The 21,446-nt window shown below is 41.2% G+C and overlaps 1 protein-coding gene across 3 annotated transcripts in view; it reads right to left on the reverse strand.

Annotated features, from left to right (window-relative positions):
• uacab (uveal autoantigen with coiled-coil domains and ankyrin repeats b) overlaps positions 1-21,446 on the reverse strand; it is a 39,324-nt gene that overhangs the window by 14,529 nt on the left and 3,349 nt on the right. The window contains exons 1-2 of one of the 3 annotated variants that reach the window (XM_026163115.2): positions 3,132-3,867; positions 2,466-2,596 (exon numbers count right to left, since the gene is read on the reverse strand). In XM_026163115.2, coding sequence (XP_026018900.1) covers positions 2,466-2,563 — 98 coding nt within the window. In that variant the 5' untranslated portion in view covers positions 2,564-2,596; positions 3,132-3,867. Of the gene's footprint in view, positions 1-2,465; positions 2,597-3,131; positions 3,868-21,446 lie in introns of those variants that run through there. The other 2 variants (XM_026163106.2, XM_026163098.2) reach the window with 2 other exon arrangements.

The following is a 21,446-nucleotide window of genomic DNA, read 5'->3' on the forward strand; positions in this document are numbered from 1 at the left end:
GCTCTGGCTTTAACAGAGCACATTACATTTTCACATCTGCTCCTTGGGGAGCTTTCAGGTTGTCAGTCTACTGGATATGGCTGCTATTTTTAAAAGAGTCCACTTGTTTCTGTTTTCTATCAAACCCTAGTATGACGCTAGCTGAACCATGTGTGACAAAGTGCGTCTCTGAGGATACAACAGTCCATGTTCATATCTTACATTTAGCTCCCTCTTATCTGAAAGTGAATATTGGTATGTGTGCACAAAAACATGCTGCTCTACTCGTTTCTGTAAAGCTCTGTCAATCACTGCTGCGCTTAGTTTTAAGAAAGTCCTCTAATGCCAGTGGTAAGTCACAACATCCATCGTATCAAAATGAGAAGGTCAACGTCGTTGCCTGGTAGCCAGACAAGGAGAACATTGCAATACATTTGATATATAACAAAGAGAATGGCAGCGACTGCTTAGTGTTACTTCCTGTAAATCTATCATCAAGTTGGCCTCAAGATCACACACACATGAAATTCAGATCTTACAATAGTTAGATTAAAAAAACAAAAAAAAGCACCCCCCAAAAGCACTTGAGCACAAAATTAGCTATTCACTCAGTGCCAGGATTGTGCTGGAGGTTTAGCTGACTGACTGTCTTTAGTGGTATGCTCATGCTGTCATGAGAACTACTTTTGCTACTAGGCCCTTGTCTGCACAGAATGAGCGTTAGTGATGGGTGGGCTTACCACGCTGAGATCCAGCTAAAGCCACAGCAGAGATGCAAACTGTTTACTCAGCTGGAAGGTGCGATAGAAACACTTAGGGCTGAATTCATTAGCTCTACACAACGAGGCTAATCCAGGGCACACCAAATGATATATTGGGGGTAACAGCTTGTAATTAGTTTCCCCTCAGAGGTCCATGATTATAAGGAATCACCATTCAACATTCCTTTGTGGGCTTTTGCAAAGGCCAGAATACCATATGCACATGTGTGCGTGTCTGTGTGGCCCAGTGAACTATAAGTGGCCTGGCTGAGTTGCGGTTCACTTTTGTTTTGGTTAGACGTGGCAAAATCGTGACCTCTTCCGGCCCCCCCTCGAATATTCATTCATTTTACAGTTAACTGGTTCTGATCCACAGGGGAACAGCGAATGATAAGCATGACTGTGTTTGGAAACAACAACCTCTGCAGGCTGTGGTTCTGGATTTAGTTCTGACAAATTCTAGCACCTTATTATGAGACCAGGCATTTATCAGGATGTGTGTATAATTGTGTTTATTCGCATGCATGTGCACATCGGTCTATGTGGTGGTGCCACAAGAGAATTTCACACACTGCTGAAAATACTCTGCACCTTTGCAGTCTGGGATCTGGAGCTCCAGAGTTTTATGGTTTAACAAAGGCTTTGTCAAAATAAACGCGCAGCACGGGCCAGAGACGAGTGACTCATTCATATATCTAGGATTAAACCGAGGGCGCCTGCCCGCCCGAAAAACTGGTGTCAGAATCTGTTTAAATTTAGGAAGAAAACAGAGCACCTCATTTAAAAAAAAAAAAACAAACAAAAAAACAAAACAGGTCAATGTATTGTTTTTCAAGGCTGAACCATTTTTAATAATAGCACTACATTAAAGGTCTGTCTGGGAGATGTGTTCATATCTGTGGTTTTGGATGGCTGAGATGCAACATCAGAGAATTCCTCATACACATTTCAGACTGACCTATTTTCCTTCTATTTCTTACTGCCCTGTTAACACTGCAGGGTGCATATCGAGTTAGTAGGGAAAAAAAACAACAACCTCTGAATATATCAGGTTCTCACTTAAAACATGCTCCTCCTCCAAGATGTCAAGAAATCGTGGTAATGGCCTGCAGCAGGGCCTAAATGTATTACTTGGTGTTGCAAGCATCACAGTGGATCTAATCTTAATTTGCAGAGAGTCATTTCCTGTAGGGACTACATAAACCACCTCCGGACAATGTGGTCAAGCCTCGTGTCCACGGACATTCTTTACACCAGCTCCCACACTGACCTCCGGTCAAAGGGAAACTAAAAGGGAAATTTCTGGATATAAAAAAATGGAGACAGAATCATGTACTGCACTCGTTTCATTTTGTTGTGTTTATATTTGTGGAGGTTCATGCAGGGGTAACGTGGTGCTTATTTAAGACGTTCTGGAGCGAGAGTGACCTAATTGTGAAGGAATCTTAGAGAAGCTTTATCTGGAAAAAAAGGTCAGGAATGTCACGCGGTGGGGAGGTCACCACAATGTTTGGAATTGCTGTTGCTGGTTTTAGATTTACAAATCTTTGCCAATCCATGCTGGACTCAAACGTTTCAGTGATTTCTGATCTGTACACTGTCATCTCACTGTACTACACTTCGTGTGGTACGCGTGTGTGCTGCTGAAGCTCAAAGCTCTGACTATACATGTCAACATACTGCACATGGATGCATGTGTGTCTGCATGCGCCTGTGTTTACTTACGCAGAGCGTCCTTCCACGTCAAGCTTAGTGGGGATGATGCCCTTCTTGTTGAGAACAGCAGACACCTTGTCCACCTCGCCACGCTCCACTGCCTTCATCAGCCGATCATCATACTTGTTCCAGTCTGTGTTCTGTCAATGATGATAGCAAACTATCAGACATTTCTAACCAAACAGTTATGTATTTCACCAAGGCTGTACTTAGTTTAACAGCTGAGAGTAATAGCTATAATTTGGTCCCCAGGAGTTTTAGCTGACTACCAAACGCAAGCCGGGCACGAACACACATAGAACAAAGTCCATTTCTGAGTCATTTTTCCTTTTCTGCTATAATAACAGACAAGAATAGACCTTAATGTGCCAGGAATTTAAAACGCTTCATGAGTTGTTGCTACAAAGCAAGGAAACAGTACTCTTAAACCTCCTGATAAGAATGTGGCTCTTTACACTGAAAGTCAAAATAAAGACAAAGCAAAAACAAGCAAGTGCAAATTTTAATCATAACCAAGATTCAAAACAGGCGATGTGTACACAGAGAGCTGATCTAAGAGTTCTGCCACTGCACTGCTGCTTCTGTAAAGCACAGCTTTCGGCTACATTCACACTGTTCATGAAATCAGAGCTCCAATAACGGTGGTGACAAGGTAAAATTATTGGCAATGAATACCTACAAAGTGCACGGAGGTGCATTTCAGCCAGCGGCTCATCTTGGGTGAGTGGAGCTGGTCCTTGCACCGTGCTACTGAAAAAGTTGCCACTTTTCTGGTTTACAAAAGCAAAACTAGAGAAAAACAGTACAAAAATCCCCCCAGTCTCTCAGTGCACTCAACCAGTGAGTGCAACAACAAAAAAGAAAGGATGAGAAGACAGAAGGGTGAGAGTCTGTAATGCAGAGGAGGTCCTCTTATGGGAGGTTTAACCTCAGGAATCTTTCTCACTTGCGGCAAAAAAGTTCATTTCGCAAGATTTTTCTAAGCATTCCTCTGTTGCTCATGAGCGCTTCCGGCAAGTTCATCACTGCACAGCAGTTTAGTTGATCGTTAAAGGGAGGAGAAGGAGGAGTGATTGAGGAGAAAAGAACAGAGGTGGAGAAGCAGTAGGGCCAGCCCTGCCAGCCCTGGGACCTGCCCTGGCCGGCAACTGCAACTCCTCCTCTGGTGGGGGAAGTCAGCTCAGCCTGGCTACCGTTCACCTCCCTCAAGTGCCGTCGCCTCCTTTCCTCAACTCAGTCTCCCTTTCTTCTGGTACTCTTCCTGCTGTTTTCTGTCTGAAAAAACAAACTCAACGCTCTTTCTTGTCGAGTAGTAATGAAGGGTTTCTCTCGCTGCCTCTTCTCTTCTCTATCAGTGGTCTCCAGCTTCTTCACCCCACCAAATGGCAAGGTCAGTCAGGCTCAGTGGGGTAAATATGTGAACTCTCACAGGTTTAAAATATCACCCCCTCCCTGGTAAACAGCAGCGGTGCAGACAGCCCTGCAGACTGGTTACCTCTTTATTTTTTGACCCTCCAACCTTTCTGTAGTGACTGATAGGAAGACAGTGGCTAAGAATACATTCTGGACATGCCTCCAGCATGAGTAATGGCTTTAATGTCCATCAGCACTGCCAGCATGCGACAAGGCCAGCCAAAAAGACCGTGCTTACATCGACACCCCCCCACACACACACACACCATGCTCTCTGCTTGCCTCCCATCTGAAAATATTAATGTCAGAGGGGGATTATGGTTTGCACATTTTGAAGTGGTCTTGGCACTGACCCTCAAAGGATACTACGGGGTAAAAGCTGCTGTTAACCCATCCATCTAAACGGGGTGGTGTGGCTCCAAAGCCCCGTGATCCTTGCAGTGCGGCAGCAGGGTTAGACGACAGCCTTTTTACAACCGTCTGTGACTGCAACCCCTCCAAAACCTGCATCTATATTGCCTCCTCGCTTTCACTGATACACTTTAAAAGCACAACTTTAACTTACTGAGTAAAACATCACAGAAAAAAAGAAGTTTTTTTAAAAAAAAAAGGGGGACACACAGACATCAATCTATGGTGAGGAAGACAGGATACAAGGAGACCCGTTTAATTTACACACTACATCAGCTCCTCATGTTACTGCCCGCTGCCAGACTGGCGTTAACAGAGCAACACTGATATCCACAAACATGCAGAAAGACCTCCTCCGCATGACATGTCGTATCATAAGGAGTAGGTGTCAACTTACGAAAGCTGCTCGCCCTCGCATGGAGACAAAGCCGCCAAAATGGCACCTAGCCATCACATACGTCGGTCACGTAAATATCTCACACTGCTTTGCTGCTGTGTGTATTTGTTTGGGAATCTGTTTATGTACTAGTTAATATTAGGGCTGTTAGCAAGCAAGAGGTGCCACCGCAGTAGTCCCTGTCTTTCAAGGGGAGCTGATCGACATATAATAACTTGATGTTGTGAGGAGAAATAGATCATCTGTGCTTGTTGTTGTAACGTATGTGACTTAAACTATCTGCAAACTGAACAGAACAGCAAACGGGAAACTAAGAAAAGTGTTCCAGATATGATTCCCACTTTCTTGAGCAGTCAAAGGTTTTAAACGTGAATGAGTTTCCTTTACGAGCTAAAGGATGATGATTGCAACAGATGACAATATCTAGTTACATTTAATGACGCCAACATGATATCAATGTATCTTCCTGTTTTACTTTCATATCTCAAATTGTACATTGCTGACACATATTTACCAGGATCAGGGGAAATACTCCCTATACTTTAACAGAACAAAAAAAGTAATGTTTTGGCTAATTTAGAGATATCGCACTTTTGTTTATAGCAGTCTGAGCACTGTTTGAAGTAAATGCAGCAGAGTCATCCAACTAAATTACCGATAGTCAGAAAATCACCAGTTATTTTCTTGAGGATAAAAGCTTCACGTGGGAGTTTCCCTCCAGGACTAATCCATTGCTTTTGCCAGTGAGATAAAACAATCTACCCACAAAGAACTGCGTGTTCTGGAAACACCTCTGCTTTTCCATGACACTGGACCTGCCCTGAATGCTAGGTCATCTTTGAAATGACCTGGCATTTACTTGACATTTATTGAAATTAACGGGTTGCAAACAAGCTGTTTGGATGACCGCATGACTAATCTGACATCCGAGGAGCAGCTTGAATGGCATCTGTGATTCATTTTAAATTGCTTAATCGCAGTTGTGTGGAAAAGAGTTAGGACCTTTTTCTTCAGTACTAAATAATAAACAGTTGTATCCTTTAAATACTCTCCTCCCTAAAGTTTGACGTTTTGAAGGGGAAACTCCTACAAATAAATATGCAGTAAGACCAGCTGCAGAAATAACTGAGTCCATGGCTTTACATCAGCGGTCCCCAACCTTTTTTGCGCCACGGACCGATTTATGTCCAACAATATTTAAGGTGTCGCGGATAAATACAACAAAATAAAACCAGTACCGATACCAAAAAAAAGAAGATTTATTAATAACACACTGGAAAAGACCCAGGGAAACAGAGTTAACGATAAAAAAAAAAATAACATAAACCCTGAAAACCATAAATTTCACAGCCTCAACTCTCGCAGCCCAGGGGTTGGGGACCGCTGCTTTACATGATTACATTTTCCCCGCACCTCTTTTGTAAATCCTGACAGTAGTGGTTCTTTGAATCTACTACATAAAGCAGCAGATTGAGGTTTATCTATAGATTCTTTGAGCTTGAGATCCCATCCCAGGGGCCTTAACACAGGGTGAGACCTTGTCTTATTGTTTCACCTGAAACCTCTGATAATGACCCACAACCTTTTTCACACCTTGGCTCATGCGAGGGGGGTACACGTTTGCAAACTACTGCTGTCGAATTTATACATGCAGACATGCCAACACATTGCCATCAGTCTATGTCAGTGAGCACAACTCGAAGAGACTCAACTGGCTGCCAGCTGGTTCTGTTAAATGTGAATTTCTGTGCAGACAGCAGCAGATATGCTCATTTATCACTCCTGTATTATAGGAAACAGACTGGATGCAACTGCCATAGGCTGACTGTAAAAAAAAAAAAAAAAGTCCAGCTTTGGATCATTTTGGATCATTTTGGATCGGACCAACATCCCAACATCCCATTTATCCAAATATTGAATAAATGTATTCCTAATTGGTACCCAAAGCCATGTCATTTAGTAAAAAAAGTGGTCATGTTTATCTGCTGGGCTGAATATCTACACCATTAAAAAGCCCATCCACACACATGACTTGAACACTTGTGATACTGTAATCTCCACAAAGGCAGGGCTCATTAGCATTGCTGTAACTGGAGCCACAGTGAGACTTCAAGAGATGTACACAGAAGTTAAAAAAATTATCTCTGTAATTTTTTTAATTAGTCCTGAACAGAAAACCTTAATAGGCATGGAGCAGCCAGCTTTACAGTGTCTGTATTAAACCTGCATACAAGACGTTACTGACTCAATATTCTGCTAAAGCTTCTATTTTAACACAGTGACCTCGAGGACAAGACGTCACCTGACATTGGATCAGACAGGTTAGACCGTTCTACCTGTCTGCACAAATTATTCTGGCTGCCTGGTAATATGCCACTTAGAGACTCTCGCCATCTTCAGCTCAGATGTTCAGTCACTTCTCCAACACCTCGGTTTCCTGCCTCTCTCAGCTGCTGGCGAGACTAATAGGTCTCCAATATCCTCACAGATGAAATCACCAGCAAGAAATATCTAAGCGGTCATCTGATAAGAGACTGAAGTCAGGATCACAACATAAAGCTTTACACCAATATGGTAAGTGATAGTTGTGTCCAACGTCAAACTGCAGTTACAGATCTAGTTTTATGATATCCACTACGGGGATCCTCTTGATTATAAAAGTCATCTGCGAAGACACAGACATTAAGCCATGAAATATAACCCTTTGACAATTTATAGGAAATGTGTCTCTGTAAATACAGGCAGAATCTTTTTCCCATTTAGAGCTTTATCTCAAGCTTCAGATTTTCAGAAGTCTTCAGAAGTCAGACGTGTAATGCAGCACATGGGTGAACTCAATGGATGCATTGATCTTCCTCACAGGGGTTCATGTGAGCTCAAATGGAGAAATGTTCCAAAATTCATCTGAAGCTAAACTGAGGCTTCAGAATAAGATATAATAATGCAGTCGAAATGTAGCTTAAAGAGGACATGAGTAAGAGTTTAGAGACATATACACTCACTGGCTGCTTTGTTACATAAACCTGTTCAACTCTGCATTAATGCAAATATCTAAATCAGCCAATCAAACTCGGTGCATTTAGGCATACAGAGATGGTCAAGATGACTAACTTAAGGTCATAAAGAGCATCAGAATAGAGCAGATGTTTGAAGTGACTCTGAAAATGGCATGGTTGTTTTTGCCAGAGGATTTTTCAGAAATTGCTGATCTACTGGGATTTTCCCACACAGCCATCTCTAGGGTTTACAGAGAATGGTCTGAAGAAGAGAAAATATTCAGCGAGCCACAGTTTTCTGCAGGAAAATGCCTTGCTGATGCCAGAGGTCAGAGGAGAAAGGCCAGACTCCTTCAAGTTAATAGAAAGGCAACAGTAACTCAAATAACCACGGAGGCATGCAGAAGAGACTGTGCTGTATCATACCCTCTGTGACAATACTGTATGCATTTTTATGTGATATAAAAATGTCAAGTTGTGATATCATTCATTTACGTTCCCTGCTGTGTGTAACAGTGAGACTAGCCCAGGCATGTCAGAGCATAAGAGCTGCGTGTCAACCTCCAATGATGATCTAGTACCTATATATGAAGTTTCTTATAAAACCTCCAACAAAGTGCAACTTTTGCAAAATATACAAGAAAACAGCTCCAGCTGTTTGCTTGTATATTTTGTGGAAAAGACACACCGCTGAGTGCAAACAGTCTGTGAATTAAGAGGTGCTAGCAGCCGTAGATGTGCAGCCCAAATGACTCCACTGAGGAAGATACAACATCCCAGGTAGTTTTTTAGCTTTACTATATGACATTCTTGAGCATATCCTGATGAGGTACAAGGTTGTGATACTTTAGGTCTTGTTAAAGTGAAGTATTGGGAATTATTTTCACATACAATTTCCAAGGAAAACACTACATAGGCTACTTTTGTGCTTATATTTGACTTAATCTTGCTCTGCTGCTGTACTGCTGGAACCTTGTTTCAATAGAGTCACATTTCAATCTAGGAAGTATATCATCAGTGACAGTAGCTCAGTTGAAAAATCCTGTTCATTAACGTACACTTCCGAATGCTGCTGCCTGCAAACATCAACAAAATGTTCTGGGGGGTTTTCCCTTTATCATCAGAAATATTGTGTTCACAAATATTCTTGATATATTGTGATATAATTATAAGATTATACTGCTCACCCCTAACACACACCAAACATTGAAGCAGGGAGTCTACAGCAGCAGAAGACCACACTGGGTTACTTGTCAGCTAAGAACAAGAACTGAGGCTACAATTTGCACAAACTCACTAATAATTGGGCAAAAGCAGACTGGAAAACTGTTGCATGGTCTGATGAGCCTCGAGGTCTGCCACAGCATTTGGATGGTACAGTCAGAATTTGGAGTAAACGACACAAAAGCACAAATCCATCCAGCTTTGTATAAACAGTTGGTGATGGTGGAGTGGGGAATATTTTCTTGACACACTTTAAGTTTTTAACCAGCCACCATCAGTTCAACAACATCCACCGGCAACTGGCAGCATATTTGCAGCTCTGTGTGTGAGCTGTGCATTTTTGTTTGAAACCTTAAGAGGACCTTACAAGCCCCTGCAACCTCATAGAGAATAAACAAGTAAGAATAACATAGGCTAAATGGTGCGTACTGGTCCAATCAATCGGACAACAACCACTAGAGCATGCTTTGAATTTTGCTTTACATAGCAAAACTGAGAAAATGATGCACTGCTGCATTTCTTTGATATTTAAGATAAACACACGTTACAGTAACTAAATGACATGTGTTCAAACAAAGTAGAGCTTCCTGAAGATGATGACCAATATATTGCATGACTAACATAAAATCTGTACTTTTGGTTTAGCAACATGTCCAAACAGGACACCAATCTTCTGCTACTATTTTTATCATTTATCCCTAGAGATACCTGTTTGTGGCATTAAAATAGCTGCATGCTTTGTGAATATCTCAATGACAATTTGATTTATTGGTGCGATATGCTGTGGCAGTTAAAAAGCCAAAACTCTAGCTGGGTCAGTGTAAACGAGACCCTCAAGAGCTTAAATATCAGAAACTGTGCCACAGAAATCTCTCGAAGTGGCACGTAAACAAACAATGCAGGAACACGGAGCAGTTTTCATGAACAGTCAGGTGAACATGAAGGAAAGATGGGAAATCCTGTTAGTAACTCAGTGGGACACTTTATAATAATCTTCTCTGTTACTGATGAATAGATGCAGCTCTCCGGCATACCTTTTCAGGCATTGCAGTTTGAGGCGGGAGTGTTTTTACACCAGCGCCCATACCATCGCACACATCCCTTTAATCTGTGACCACAGACCTGTGCGTAACGCGGTGAGCTGTGCAACTGTCTGAGCATGTAGGGTGTAACTGAAACCCCTGAGGGCCAGAAACAGAAAGGGTGCAGGAGAGAAAGATTGGGAGTGTGTTAGCCAAACACACAAGGACAGGAGAGGGGTGGAGGTGTGAAAGTGACAAGATGCAGCATGCTTGTAGTCAATCTGTCATTTTGGAACAGGTAAGCTGATGCTTCACAGTAAAAGCCCCTCGCGCATTTGGGCCGACACTGATGGTTCAAGCCAGGTGTCTGGAGAAAACGAGGCACTGGTTGTCGGAATGTATATGAAGCATGTCTGGATAGCTGCTAAGCACAGAGTCATTCGTCCAGGTCTGGATGCATAAGAACAGGCAGAAACGCCCTCTGGTGGTCAGCAGAAAAATAACAAGTCAATGTATATCTGCATGCTCTGACCAAGAGGATAGGTGATAAGCATCAAAAGCATTAATAACACAATGGTAACCTAAAGAGAATCCAAAGCAATTGTATCTTACAAGTAATTCTCCAAATAACAGAAAATGTATTACAGATACAAGTATGTATGAGAAAATTCTAGCAATCATTAGTACAAACTACCATTACGCAGCCAGTGCCAGGTGCTTATATAAGATCACTGTCATGGGTTATTGTTCTCAGCAGCTGTGAATCTATTGAGCATTCAGTGCTCAAGAAACAACAGAAAGTAAAAGGAAATACTGACTTAGATTAAGCACAAATTTACCAACTGCATGAGAATGCAGCCTTTGCACTATGACACACACAAAATGAAACATGATGCCAACTCTGCAGTGACTGTTGAAACAGATCAGGATACAAAAATGTGTGAAGCTCTGAATATCTGTTAGCGTGCAGTAAAGTGAGCTGTTAATCTGCATAAAGTGTGAAGGTTTAAGACACTTACGTAAAGTTAACCATGTGGGAACTAAAATAAAGCCCATACGGTAAAGTGGCTTTCTGGGAGTTTCCTGGTGATCCTCCAAAGATATTCTTACTTGTGCTGCCCAAAATGGAGACTAGTCAACCCAATTATTAGGTCAAACCATTTTAGATGACACTTGACCCAGAGGACAAAACGTTTCCCAGCTATTTTCCCTCAACTTCCGTGACCTGCTGCCAGGCCCGGGATCACCTTCCTCATTCCCTAAACCCAGTGGCCCTTGCCCCTGCCAACTCACCTGGAAAGGCAGTCTAATGACAAACCAGTAAGCCACGTTCTATAAGAAAGTCACTGCCACTTGCCACTGACAATATCCCACCACAACTCTGCAGCTCCAGCTCCATGCAAGAAAAAGAAAGGGTGCAGCCCACCTCACTGCAGTACCAGTGAGGTGGGCTGCTAGTGAGGGAATACTTGGGTCACTAATGCAGAAACACTACAGCAAATTAAAAAAGTATTGACTTCCTTAAAGAGGTAGTATATTTTAAAAATGTTCCTAAAATTTACATTTTCAGCCCCTGAAGGAAAAACACACAGGAGGATCTGTGGGACAGCAGCAGGTTAGTGTTATTTTGCTGAAGGAAGCATTATGAACAAGCAGCACCCGAAGAGCACAAACCTCCACGAGGAAGCTCATTCTCTGGGTAGTATTTAATTTTAAGAGATTTTGTACATACTCATTTTTTTTTGTTATTTGGTATTTTTAAACGTACTTTAAAACATTTGCAGTTCAGTAAAAACAAGTACAAAGAGCAGGCTTTTGTTATTTGCCTTGTATAAACCCATTCTGATATACTTGAAATGATTTAAGTACAATTATTTTTTTATTCTTTTATATTTATATGACTTTAGTACATGGGTCAATAAAAGTGTTATGATATTCAAATTTTTATGTATTTAAATTGTAATAATTTGGTACTCTAATGTACATAACAAAGTCATAATAAAATAATATCTCAAATATCTGATATTTAAAATCCCCGTATACAATTCCCTGAATGGCAAAAGCGCAACAATGGCAGTAAGAAACATTGCTTTAAATCGCTCTATACATCATTATTAACACGTTATTATCACCTTCAGATCAATCAAATGACCTGAGAGGTCAGAGGTCAAATGTGTCATATTTGAAATCTTTACACTGTACTACCTTTATGCTAATAATATAAATCCCACTTAAACTCATTAAGTTGACTTTGGTGGATTTAATCCAAAATTTTAATGGACTGTTAACGCGATCCCACGCCACTCCATCCTTTGTGTAACTGTATGTGTAGAATAGCATAGTAAAAACCACAGGATTCTTTGGTCTCTAATGGCGGTATGTGGTTAAGCAAGAAACGCTTTGGGCATGCTGGTACTTGGGCAGAAATACTATGTTGACACTTGTTTGGTCGGTTCTCTCTCTCTGTCTCTCTCTCACTCCCTCAGTCACTCACTCTCACATGAACACACACACACAAACTTTGGTGTAAAACTTGAAATACTACAACTGAAATGCACTTACATGTGGTATATTTACTGTAAATACGAGCTCACTAATTTTCCATATATATTATCCGGTTGTTCAGTCTGACGTCACTAGCCGTGTCTGGGCCTAAACTCCGCTGCAGGTCCATATATCAAACGATCACTATGGCATTACTGAGAGTTGAAAAACTGTCTAAAGTCTTTCATCTTTAATAAAATGATCTGTGTTCTGCTCTACCAGGTGTAACAATTGAGTTTAACATCCAGGCATCCATGAAAACGGAATTTATGACATTTAATGGAGTTAGAAGTTAGCAGGAAGTTAGCTCGCTAGCTTCTATCTAAATACAATATAGCATGTCCTGACTGCGGGGTTTTGGAAACAAATTAAAACGTACAGCTCTGTTATCACTTCCAACATAAATGAAGACAGAAAACTAAACAGCAGTGACGTTTGTAGGGTTACTGAAGTTGGGCTAGCTGGTATATAATGATGTGCTACGTGACCGCTAGCGACACAGCTATGTTAGCATAATATAAACAAGCTAACTTTTTTCCCCACTCGATAAAAGTTAACGTGAGTGTTCTCGGTGGTCAGGAACAAATGTAATCGCATGGCAGGATGCTGTAAAAGGACCAAACTTCAGCCAGGAGAACAACTGAGATAATCCATCCACAATACGGTTAGTCATTCATATACTGCTGCATGGGCTGGGCTGTAGTTACATCCTAAGGTTTTAAAAACTGAGCTTAAATAAATGATTAGCGGTAATAAAAGCCGAGGGAGGTCAACAGTGATCACTGACTGTTTTAGGAGCTTTTTGAGATTAAATAGAAGAAAATACATAACATTAAACATGTTAACAACACAAAAGCCATATTAAACGCAGACTACTTTAGGCCCGGAAGTCGGATTCGTCATGTCATCACTTAACAATCGGATTATCATGCAACACACCAAAACATCAGTAAACATACTTCATAAAATCTCCCTAGTCTTGCACCTAAAGACCTCTGACAAACAAAAACAGTAACATAAATGTATGTAACAAAATAATATCCAATAAACAATAATTTAACAATTACTACAATGACTAAAACTATCAGAAAAAATTTAATTCTGGAGAACACCTGACTCATGCCTGTTACAAAGCAGGCACTGGCTTGCCCCTCTGACATTGTCCAATGCACACATATTCTTTCCTATGATCACCTTCTTCCAAGAAAAGTCTATTTCCACATCTCAAAACACAGCAGATGCACATTCACGCCACAAATAGAGCATCAGTTAACTCTGCTGCACCAGGTTTCCATCAACACGCACAAAAACACGCCACCATAAAGAGATATACAGCAAAAGACAGCATGCTCTGTGTGGCAGGTATTAGGACTGGGCGATATGACCCAAAATTCATATCTCGATATTTTTTAGCTGGATGGCGATATACGATATATATCTCGATATTTACCATAAGGTAAGAACAAAAAGAGAGTTCTTAGTCAAAGCTGTGTCCCAGATGTCACACAGGCACTTTTATTAACATACAGCGTAGATGTACATGAAGAAATTACTCAAAAATAAATTGAGTAAGCCCACCCAAAGTCACCCCCTGTGGGCTGCATGTCGTTAGCGCGGTTAGCTCGTTAACACGTTGACGCCGTCCAGCCCCACGCACGGGGCGATCCGCAATAACTCGTTAGAGGAGATTTGCCGTGTCCATCTTGTCGTTGCCTGCAGGTGAAACTATGGGGGAGGGGGAATTGTGTTCAGTGAAGGAGAGGCGAGGCCCAGTAACGCTGCATAGAGACAAAAGTGGACAAACGAGAGGCAAACTTACAGCTCCACAAGTATAATTATAACGTAACATATACTATATCGATATAAACGATATTGTCACATCTTATATCTCGTATAAAAATATATTGATATTATTAAAAAACTCGATATATCGTCCAGTCCTAGCAGGTATTCCATCTAGTCTATAACCTTTTAGTGGCTGTTGCACAAATAATACATACTGCTTGGTGAATGAACTTCACACATCTTAACAAGGCATTTGTATAATTTTAAAAATAATAAAATGACTGTATAATGTCATAAAAAGCAGACTTGTCTAGATCTCCAGTGACCACCTGTAGCTGAACACAGCAGTGGTGTTGAAGCGAAAGGCACTAATTGGCTGCACCGCTTCGTTTCTCTCACTATCTTGTTTGTTCGTGACGACAAAGGGAACAGTGATTTTTTGAAAAAGTAACAAAACCGTCCAACTATGTTAGTGACTCCACATTTTTCATACGGCAGAGGCACGTATCTAATCTGCAGACAGACAGAAACATACAAACAGAGAGAGCACAGCTTGATAGGGCTTAGTCCGTGCTGCTGAACAGCAGTTTGTCCTTCATCAGCAGAATCTTTGTCCCTCTGTTGCTCAGCATGACTGATTGACTGACTGTGTGTGTGTGTGTGTGTGTGTGTGTGTGTGTGTGTGTGTGTGTGTGTGTGTGTGTGTGTGTGTGTGTGTGTGTGTGTGTGTACGTACATTCTGACGTCAGCTGAAGCCCACCCAAAGTCAGTCAATAAACTAAGCCCCTTCTCACATGCCAACCTCCCCATCGCTGCCCTGACACACACTCACAGTTCATGTTACACATAAACAAACCGACTGAATGCAAAGCTCACACATGACAAACATTGTACAACAACAACAACAATAAAAAGACACATGCACTTAACCACCAGAAACAAATTTATGTTCCCTGGTTGATGCTATACAGGATGAGCTCTCTGCTCCATGTAAGCAGTGGGAGGGAGCACAGCATGGGAACGCCGATGGGTAACACTGCTGGGATGACCTCACAGCCGCTCTTATGGAGCCAGACGTTAATCCTGAAACAACAGATCACTGTGTTGCCACTGACTATACAGCCGATACAACATCCAGCCTAAAGCAAACATGCGATGAGTCTGTTTCACAGTTTGTCTCCTTTGGTCAACGCAGTCAATTACTATTACTGTTAATGGGGGAATAAGACGGGGCTTTGATGTCTTGTGCACTGGTACATAAATATTCCTCATAAAATAATACTAAGAGGCAGCATGTCTGAATAAATTACCCAGCACAGCACTATTCCAACCGCGCACAGCTATAGCAAAATGGAAAATTAAAAACAACAAAACACTAGGTCCTGATTACTGGTATGAGAGCTTCATAATGAAGCAAAGCCTGCTATCTAACAGGCAAGCATACACAGCATTTAGTCAGACAGGCACTCCTCATGAGATTTAAACAGCCTTACAGTCTGACCAAGGATTAGCTCAAATGAAACACTCAGTCCATCCAAACTGAACCCCAAAAAGTAAACACCACACACACTGTGAAAATTAAGCAGGGTGGATAAGAGGATTTTAATCAAATCTCGCCCCCTCCAGCAGAGGTTAAGAACGCCTGCTGGGTGTCTCCAAGTTGCAGCCTAAACTTGATAAAGGAGCTTCATAAGTAGGTAGTTTAAGAACGCTCAGTGGGTAGAAAGAAATTCCTGGGGGGTTTAGGAGGCTGTAAAACATACAAGCTCCCCACAAAGGCAACAGTTTATCAGTACAAATAAACAGACATCTCATCTTCCTCTAACACAGCCGTTTAGAAAAGCAGGGTTCTGTTTCAGCAAGCATTTTGTCTCTACGTGAACAAAGTCTAATATGTACTAAAAAGCTGGACCTGGCTTAGTGACAGGCATGTTATAAATTCTCTGTTTATTTGTCCTGCCTTGCAGACCGAGGCACAGCCAGACAAAACACCCACTTGCAGACAGAATATACTTCACTTCCCTCAATGCCCCGCAATGCACTCTGCAGAGGGTAAAAACACAGCAGCAGATCTTTACAGAGATCGCCAAGGAGTGACAGTAACCGCAGGCTTGACAAACCTCAGCATGTGACACCAGGCAGGTGGGAAAAAAGAGCAAATTTGGTTTCACACAGGCTCAATTCTAATGAGTAATTAGCCGGTACCATTTCTGAAAAGGTCAGTACCAAGATACTAAGATAAGTGCCTAGACTTAAAAGCAGCTGCGGGTAACAAATAATCCTTCCACAGCATCTTTGAAACCACGAGGGTTTTATTAAGACAGCTCTTTGATAGATCATGTTGACTCAAGGCTTTCCTTTAGTCACCCTGGCTTGAGCTACACGAAAAGTGCGTGGCTGTTTAAAAAAAAAAAAAAAGCATACTCTCAATTTATTTTATTGTTATTTTTATTTTTGTTAGCCAAATTTGTAGTTTTCTTAATGTATTTGAGGCCTTTGTCACTCAGTGAGATAGACAGTGTTGCAGTCCAGCAAAGCAAGCACGTAACACTGATTTCTTTAACTACACAATAAAATATACAAAACCTTTGTTATCACCTAACTGACCTTCCAAAAAAAGAAAAAGAAAAAAAGAAAGAAATTTCAAACAAAGCCTCGAAACAAAGAAGCAGGAAAGTCAAATCTGCACCGAGCTCATTGTGAGACTTTATCACAATCACCATTTTTATCCCTGAGCAGAGAAACATCTAAAGAAGCTGATAGCGATCACTGCCTAAAGGTTTGGAACCATCACGTTCCCTTCTCCCATCCACACCCTCCTTTTGTTAAAAACAACTTTGAAACCAGAGTCGTTTCAACTTCCCAACAAAACATTCCTGCTGCATGTGCCTCCACTGTCCCACAGTACTTTTGCCATCAACAACACCTCCCAATCCCGCTCTCTATTTTGTAAAATAACACTACTTAAAGGGTAAGGGAGGATCCTACATTTCACCATTATTGAACATGCAAGCCCTGGGAAGAGAGAAAAAAAAATCTGCGTGTGATCAGGACGCCAGGAAATATGGAGTACTATGTTACTACTAATTTCTCTTAACAATTAAATTCATTCCCAAGCTCAAAAACCTGAACTCTGAGAATATAAAAGTTGATAGGTTTTTTTTTTAAGGAGGGATTTATGAATATAACAATAAAAAGTTGGGACACAAATTCATATCATTGTGAATGAAAAAAAAACCTTTAAACATCAAGATTAATGTTAAAGTCAGATACAGATTTAATAAATAAGCTTTACGCGTTCAGTCACACTTGCTGCTGAAATCCTTAACATAATCAAAGCCCAAGAACAACGCTGGTTATACTAGAAAAGCAGCAAATACCCTTTCATTACAGTGTGCTGCTACAAATTTGCCTAAAGGAAGCTTCTCATTAGTGTTCAACCTGTCAGGGGGCTAATGGGGTCTTCATGATCAGTCATTAAACTGACAGGTCTGAGCTTCCCTCTTCATGTTTTAAATATGGCTCGTACACAATGCAAAAACCATCCAAAAACAAAACTGCCAGAAAAAAATAGAAAAGAAAAAAAACTACAGTGACCATGAACACTGACCTACAGCGAGCTGCAGAGTGACTGCCATTCACCACCATAAAATTTATTGGTGATAAAAATACCTTTAGTGCTAACTAACCAGAGGCATTTTTACAGTTGCAGTCATGTCATAAGAATTCAACGCGAGTCCTGTAACTCACAAAACATACAGCCTCCAGCTACGTGCCGAAAACCACAAGTGAAGCAATGAGACAATAATCTAAACACATACTTATCGGGCCATCACCAGGTCATAAACTGGATCTATGTTTTTCATAGGGCTGGGCGATATGGCCTAAAATCCATATGGAGGTATAACTTGAAGCATGTGCGGTAACGATATATATCGCGATATATTCTATTCTTCTGTATAACATATTTTCCACACTACAAGGCGCAAAATCCTTTAATTTTCTCAAAAATCGACAGTGTGCCTTATGTATGAATTCTGGTTGTGTTTACTGACCTCGAACCGATTTTATGTGGTACATGGCGTGCAGAAATCTGTCAAAAATGTTTTAGTACAACTTTGGTAAGCTACAAAGCCGCACGGCTTGATGGATTGTTGGAGCATTACGGCTACCGTAGTCAGGAGCCTTGCGAAGTGATCTGGGTCCAAAACCCAAGTAATCACCCAGACCTATAGGTGATATTATAATGATGAAAAACAAGTGCAAAAGCAAAAACATAACCATATAATGTATTATATGCTAGAACTTAAAGTCTGCCTAGCTGAACTTTGTAACTTTTAGACAATAACTTGAGTTTTACTGTTCCTCTGATTTCACCGACAAATAAGTCACAATTCAAGCGAACGTCATGTAGAAAATACTAAGCAGTCATAGAAGACAGATGGACGATAGAGCAGAACAAAAAACACAGATATAAAATTTCATGTGTTGAAAAATTGTACTGTCAGGGAACAGACTGAATTTGAACAACATACAGATACAGACATCCGAAACTTGTCTAAGTTTTCTTAACATCAAGCAAAATACTTTGCTTCCTACGAGTGAAATGAAAGCTAGAGAAAAAGACGCAGTCCTTCACCTGGACGTCAGCCCACTCACACTTCTTATAATCTATTACAACGTCTACATGTTGTGTTACTATGTTACATGTAGACCTTGGACTATTTCATTTCCTGACCTTTCCTTCTCCTATCCTTACACTAAACGTTACGATGGGCTCAGCAGACTTTTAATGATATTGGATCATGGACACATGATGTAGGTGCAGGTGTATAATGACGGCTTAGGACAACGTAGATGAGCATCTTTAAGCACTGATGTCATCGCTCAGTGGTAGCATAACCGACAATCATCCAACAGTAGCAGACATGTTTTATTTGATTTGATTTGTTTTACATTGCAAAACATTGCCATACCTACCCAATACAGTAGGGCAGCCACATTTCACCACATATCACAAGGAAAACTAAGTGAAGCTGCATTTTTTATTACTACACACTGCATTTTCTCCCGGAAACTCTATTTTGCAGTGATTTTTAGCCACTCATATACCACAGCCTTGTATCCTGTATATCTGCTGTTTACAGGTAGGTGCCCCAACATGCCACCATCCACAGGAGATCTGACAGAGGTACAGATCTGGCTTTAGGCCTCAGTAAAGCAGGAAGTGTGTAAGAGATTAACAATAACTAATGATTACATGCAGAGTAATGTATAAACAGAGAGAGTGGAAAAAGGTGAGTAAGGAATACTCAGTGTATCATTGCAGCGTAACTATGGGAGGATTCAGGGTCACCTGATCCAGCTGTAAATTTATGCTTTAAGAAAGAAAAGTTTTAAGCCTGATCTGAAAAGTAGAGGGGGTGTCTGTCTCCTTAATCCAAGCTGGGAGCTGGTTCCACAGAAGAGGGGCCTGAAAGCTGAAGGCTCTGCCTTCAATCCTACCTTTAAATACCCTAGGAGCTTCAAGTAAGCCTGCACTCTGAGAGCGACGTGCTCTATTCGGGTGATATGGTACTACGAAATCTTTTAGATAAGATGGGGCCTAATTATTCAAAACCTTGTGAGGAGAAGGTCCCTAAATTTGATTGTGGATTTAACAGAGGCCAATGAAAAGAAGCCTTTCTCAAGAACTGACCAGGAGGGGTGTCTGCCACAACAATACAATGAATTATAGGGCTGCACGATTAATCGTTAGAAAATCGCAATCTCAATTCATACTTATGTGCGATCTAATTTCCAAATGACAATGATTTAAAAAAGAAAAAAAAAAGAAAGAAAAAAAGACGACGACGATTGTACCGCATTTTGATCCGGGACGTAATCTGCATGAAAACAAGCGCTCACTCTTCCTGCTCAACAAATAACAAGGGCGGAGCCTTATACCATGTGATACAGAAGCTGGCTGCTAAAAAAAACAACGGAGAGCACATCAGGGATGACGAGAAAGTGACAGGAGAAAATCCGTCCCAGTCAACCACCCAAACATCAATAACGGGAACCTTATACAGCGCTTCCCTATACCCGTCGAACTCCCGCAGGCACAAAGAAATTACGGAGGCTATTACTTATCACCTGACCAAAGATATGGCTCCCATCAACACTGTGCAAAACGAGGGATTTAGGAAAATGATCAACACCCTAGACAAACGCTACACAGTGCCGTCCCGCAACTATTTTTCTATTGTTGCACTACCTGCTCTATACACACAGCGTCGAGCAACGGTGGAGACGGAATTTCAAGCAGTACAACATTTTGCGGCAACAACAAAACGTGAGACATTTGTTATTTTTATGTTTATTTATTGTTTTTATGTTCAGTCTCAACTGTTACGAAGTTGATGTGCAGTTAATAAGTGCAATAAATATTTATACTGGAAAAGAAAATCGTGAGAGAATCGTGATCTCAATTCTAAGCCAAAAAATCGTGATTCTCATTTTATGCAAAATCGTGCAGCCCTAATGAATTAAACAACTATAGGCAAGTAACACAGAACATTTTAGCTGGTTCTAACAGCCATATCTCGAGAAAAAAAACCCCAAACCTCAGTTTTGCTTTGCTCATCCTGGTCTTACAAGGCTCTCATGGATGAATCTGCATTAGAAAGACTTTCTATCATCAAGGCACTCAAACTGATGTCTGACAGGTTTAGTGTCTCCTTCTCTGATAACCAAATCATTTGTGCATCTCAGTGATTTCAGTTTCACGGGCTGTACTGAACGCACAAAATCCAGCTGACACGATGGATGTTTACTGGGGCGACCGTGGCTCAGGGGGTTGGGAATCGCATCTGTAACCGGAAGGTCGCTGGTTCGATCCCTGGGCTCTCTGTCCTGGTCATTGTGTCCTTGGGCAAGACACTTTACCCTACTGGTGTTGGCCAGAGGGGCCGATGGTGCGATATGGCAGCCTCGCTTCTGTCAGTCTGCCCCAGGGCAGCTGTGGCTACAACTGTAGCTGCCTCCACCAGTGTATGAATGTGAGAGTGAATGAATAGTGGTATTGTAAAGCGCTTTGGGTGCCTTGAAAAGCGCTATATAAATCCAATCCATTATTATTATTATTACTACTGTGACAACAAGCAGATACTGCGACAGTGCAGCCAAATCTCAAATCTAACCAGGAAATCATTTTTCT

The sequence above is a fragment of the Astatotilapia calliptera genome, chromosome 1 (assembly GCF_964374335.1).
Source record: "Astatotilapia calliptera chromosome 1, fAstCal68.1, whole genome shotgun sequence".
Classification (NCBI taxonomy): Eukaryota; Metazoa; Chordata; class Actinopteri; order Cichliformes; family Cichlidae; genus Astatotilapia; species Astatotilapia calliptera.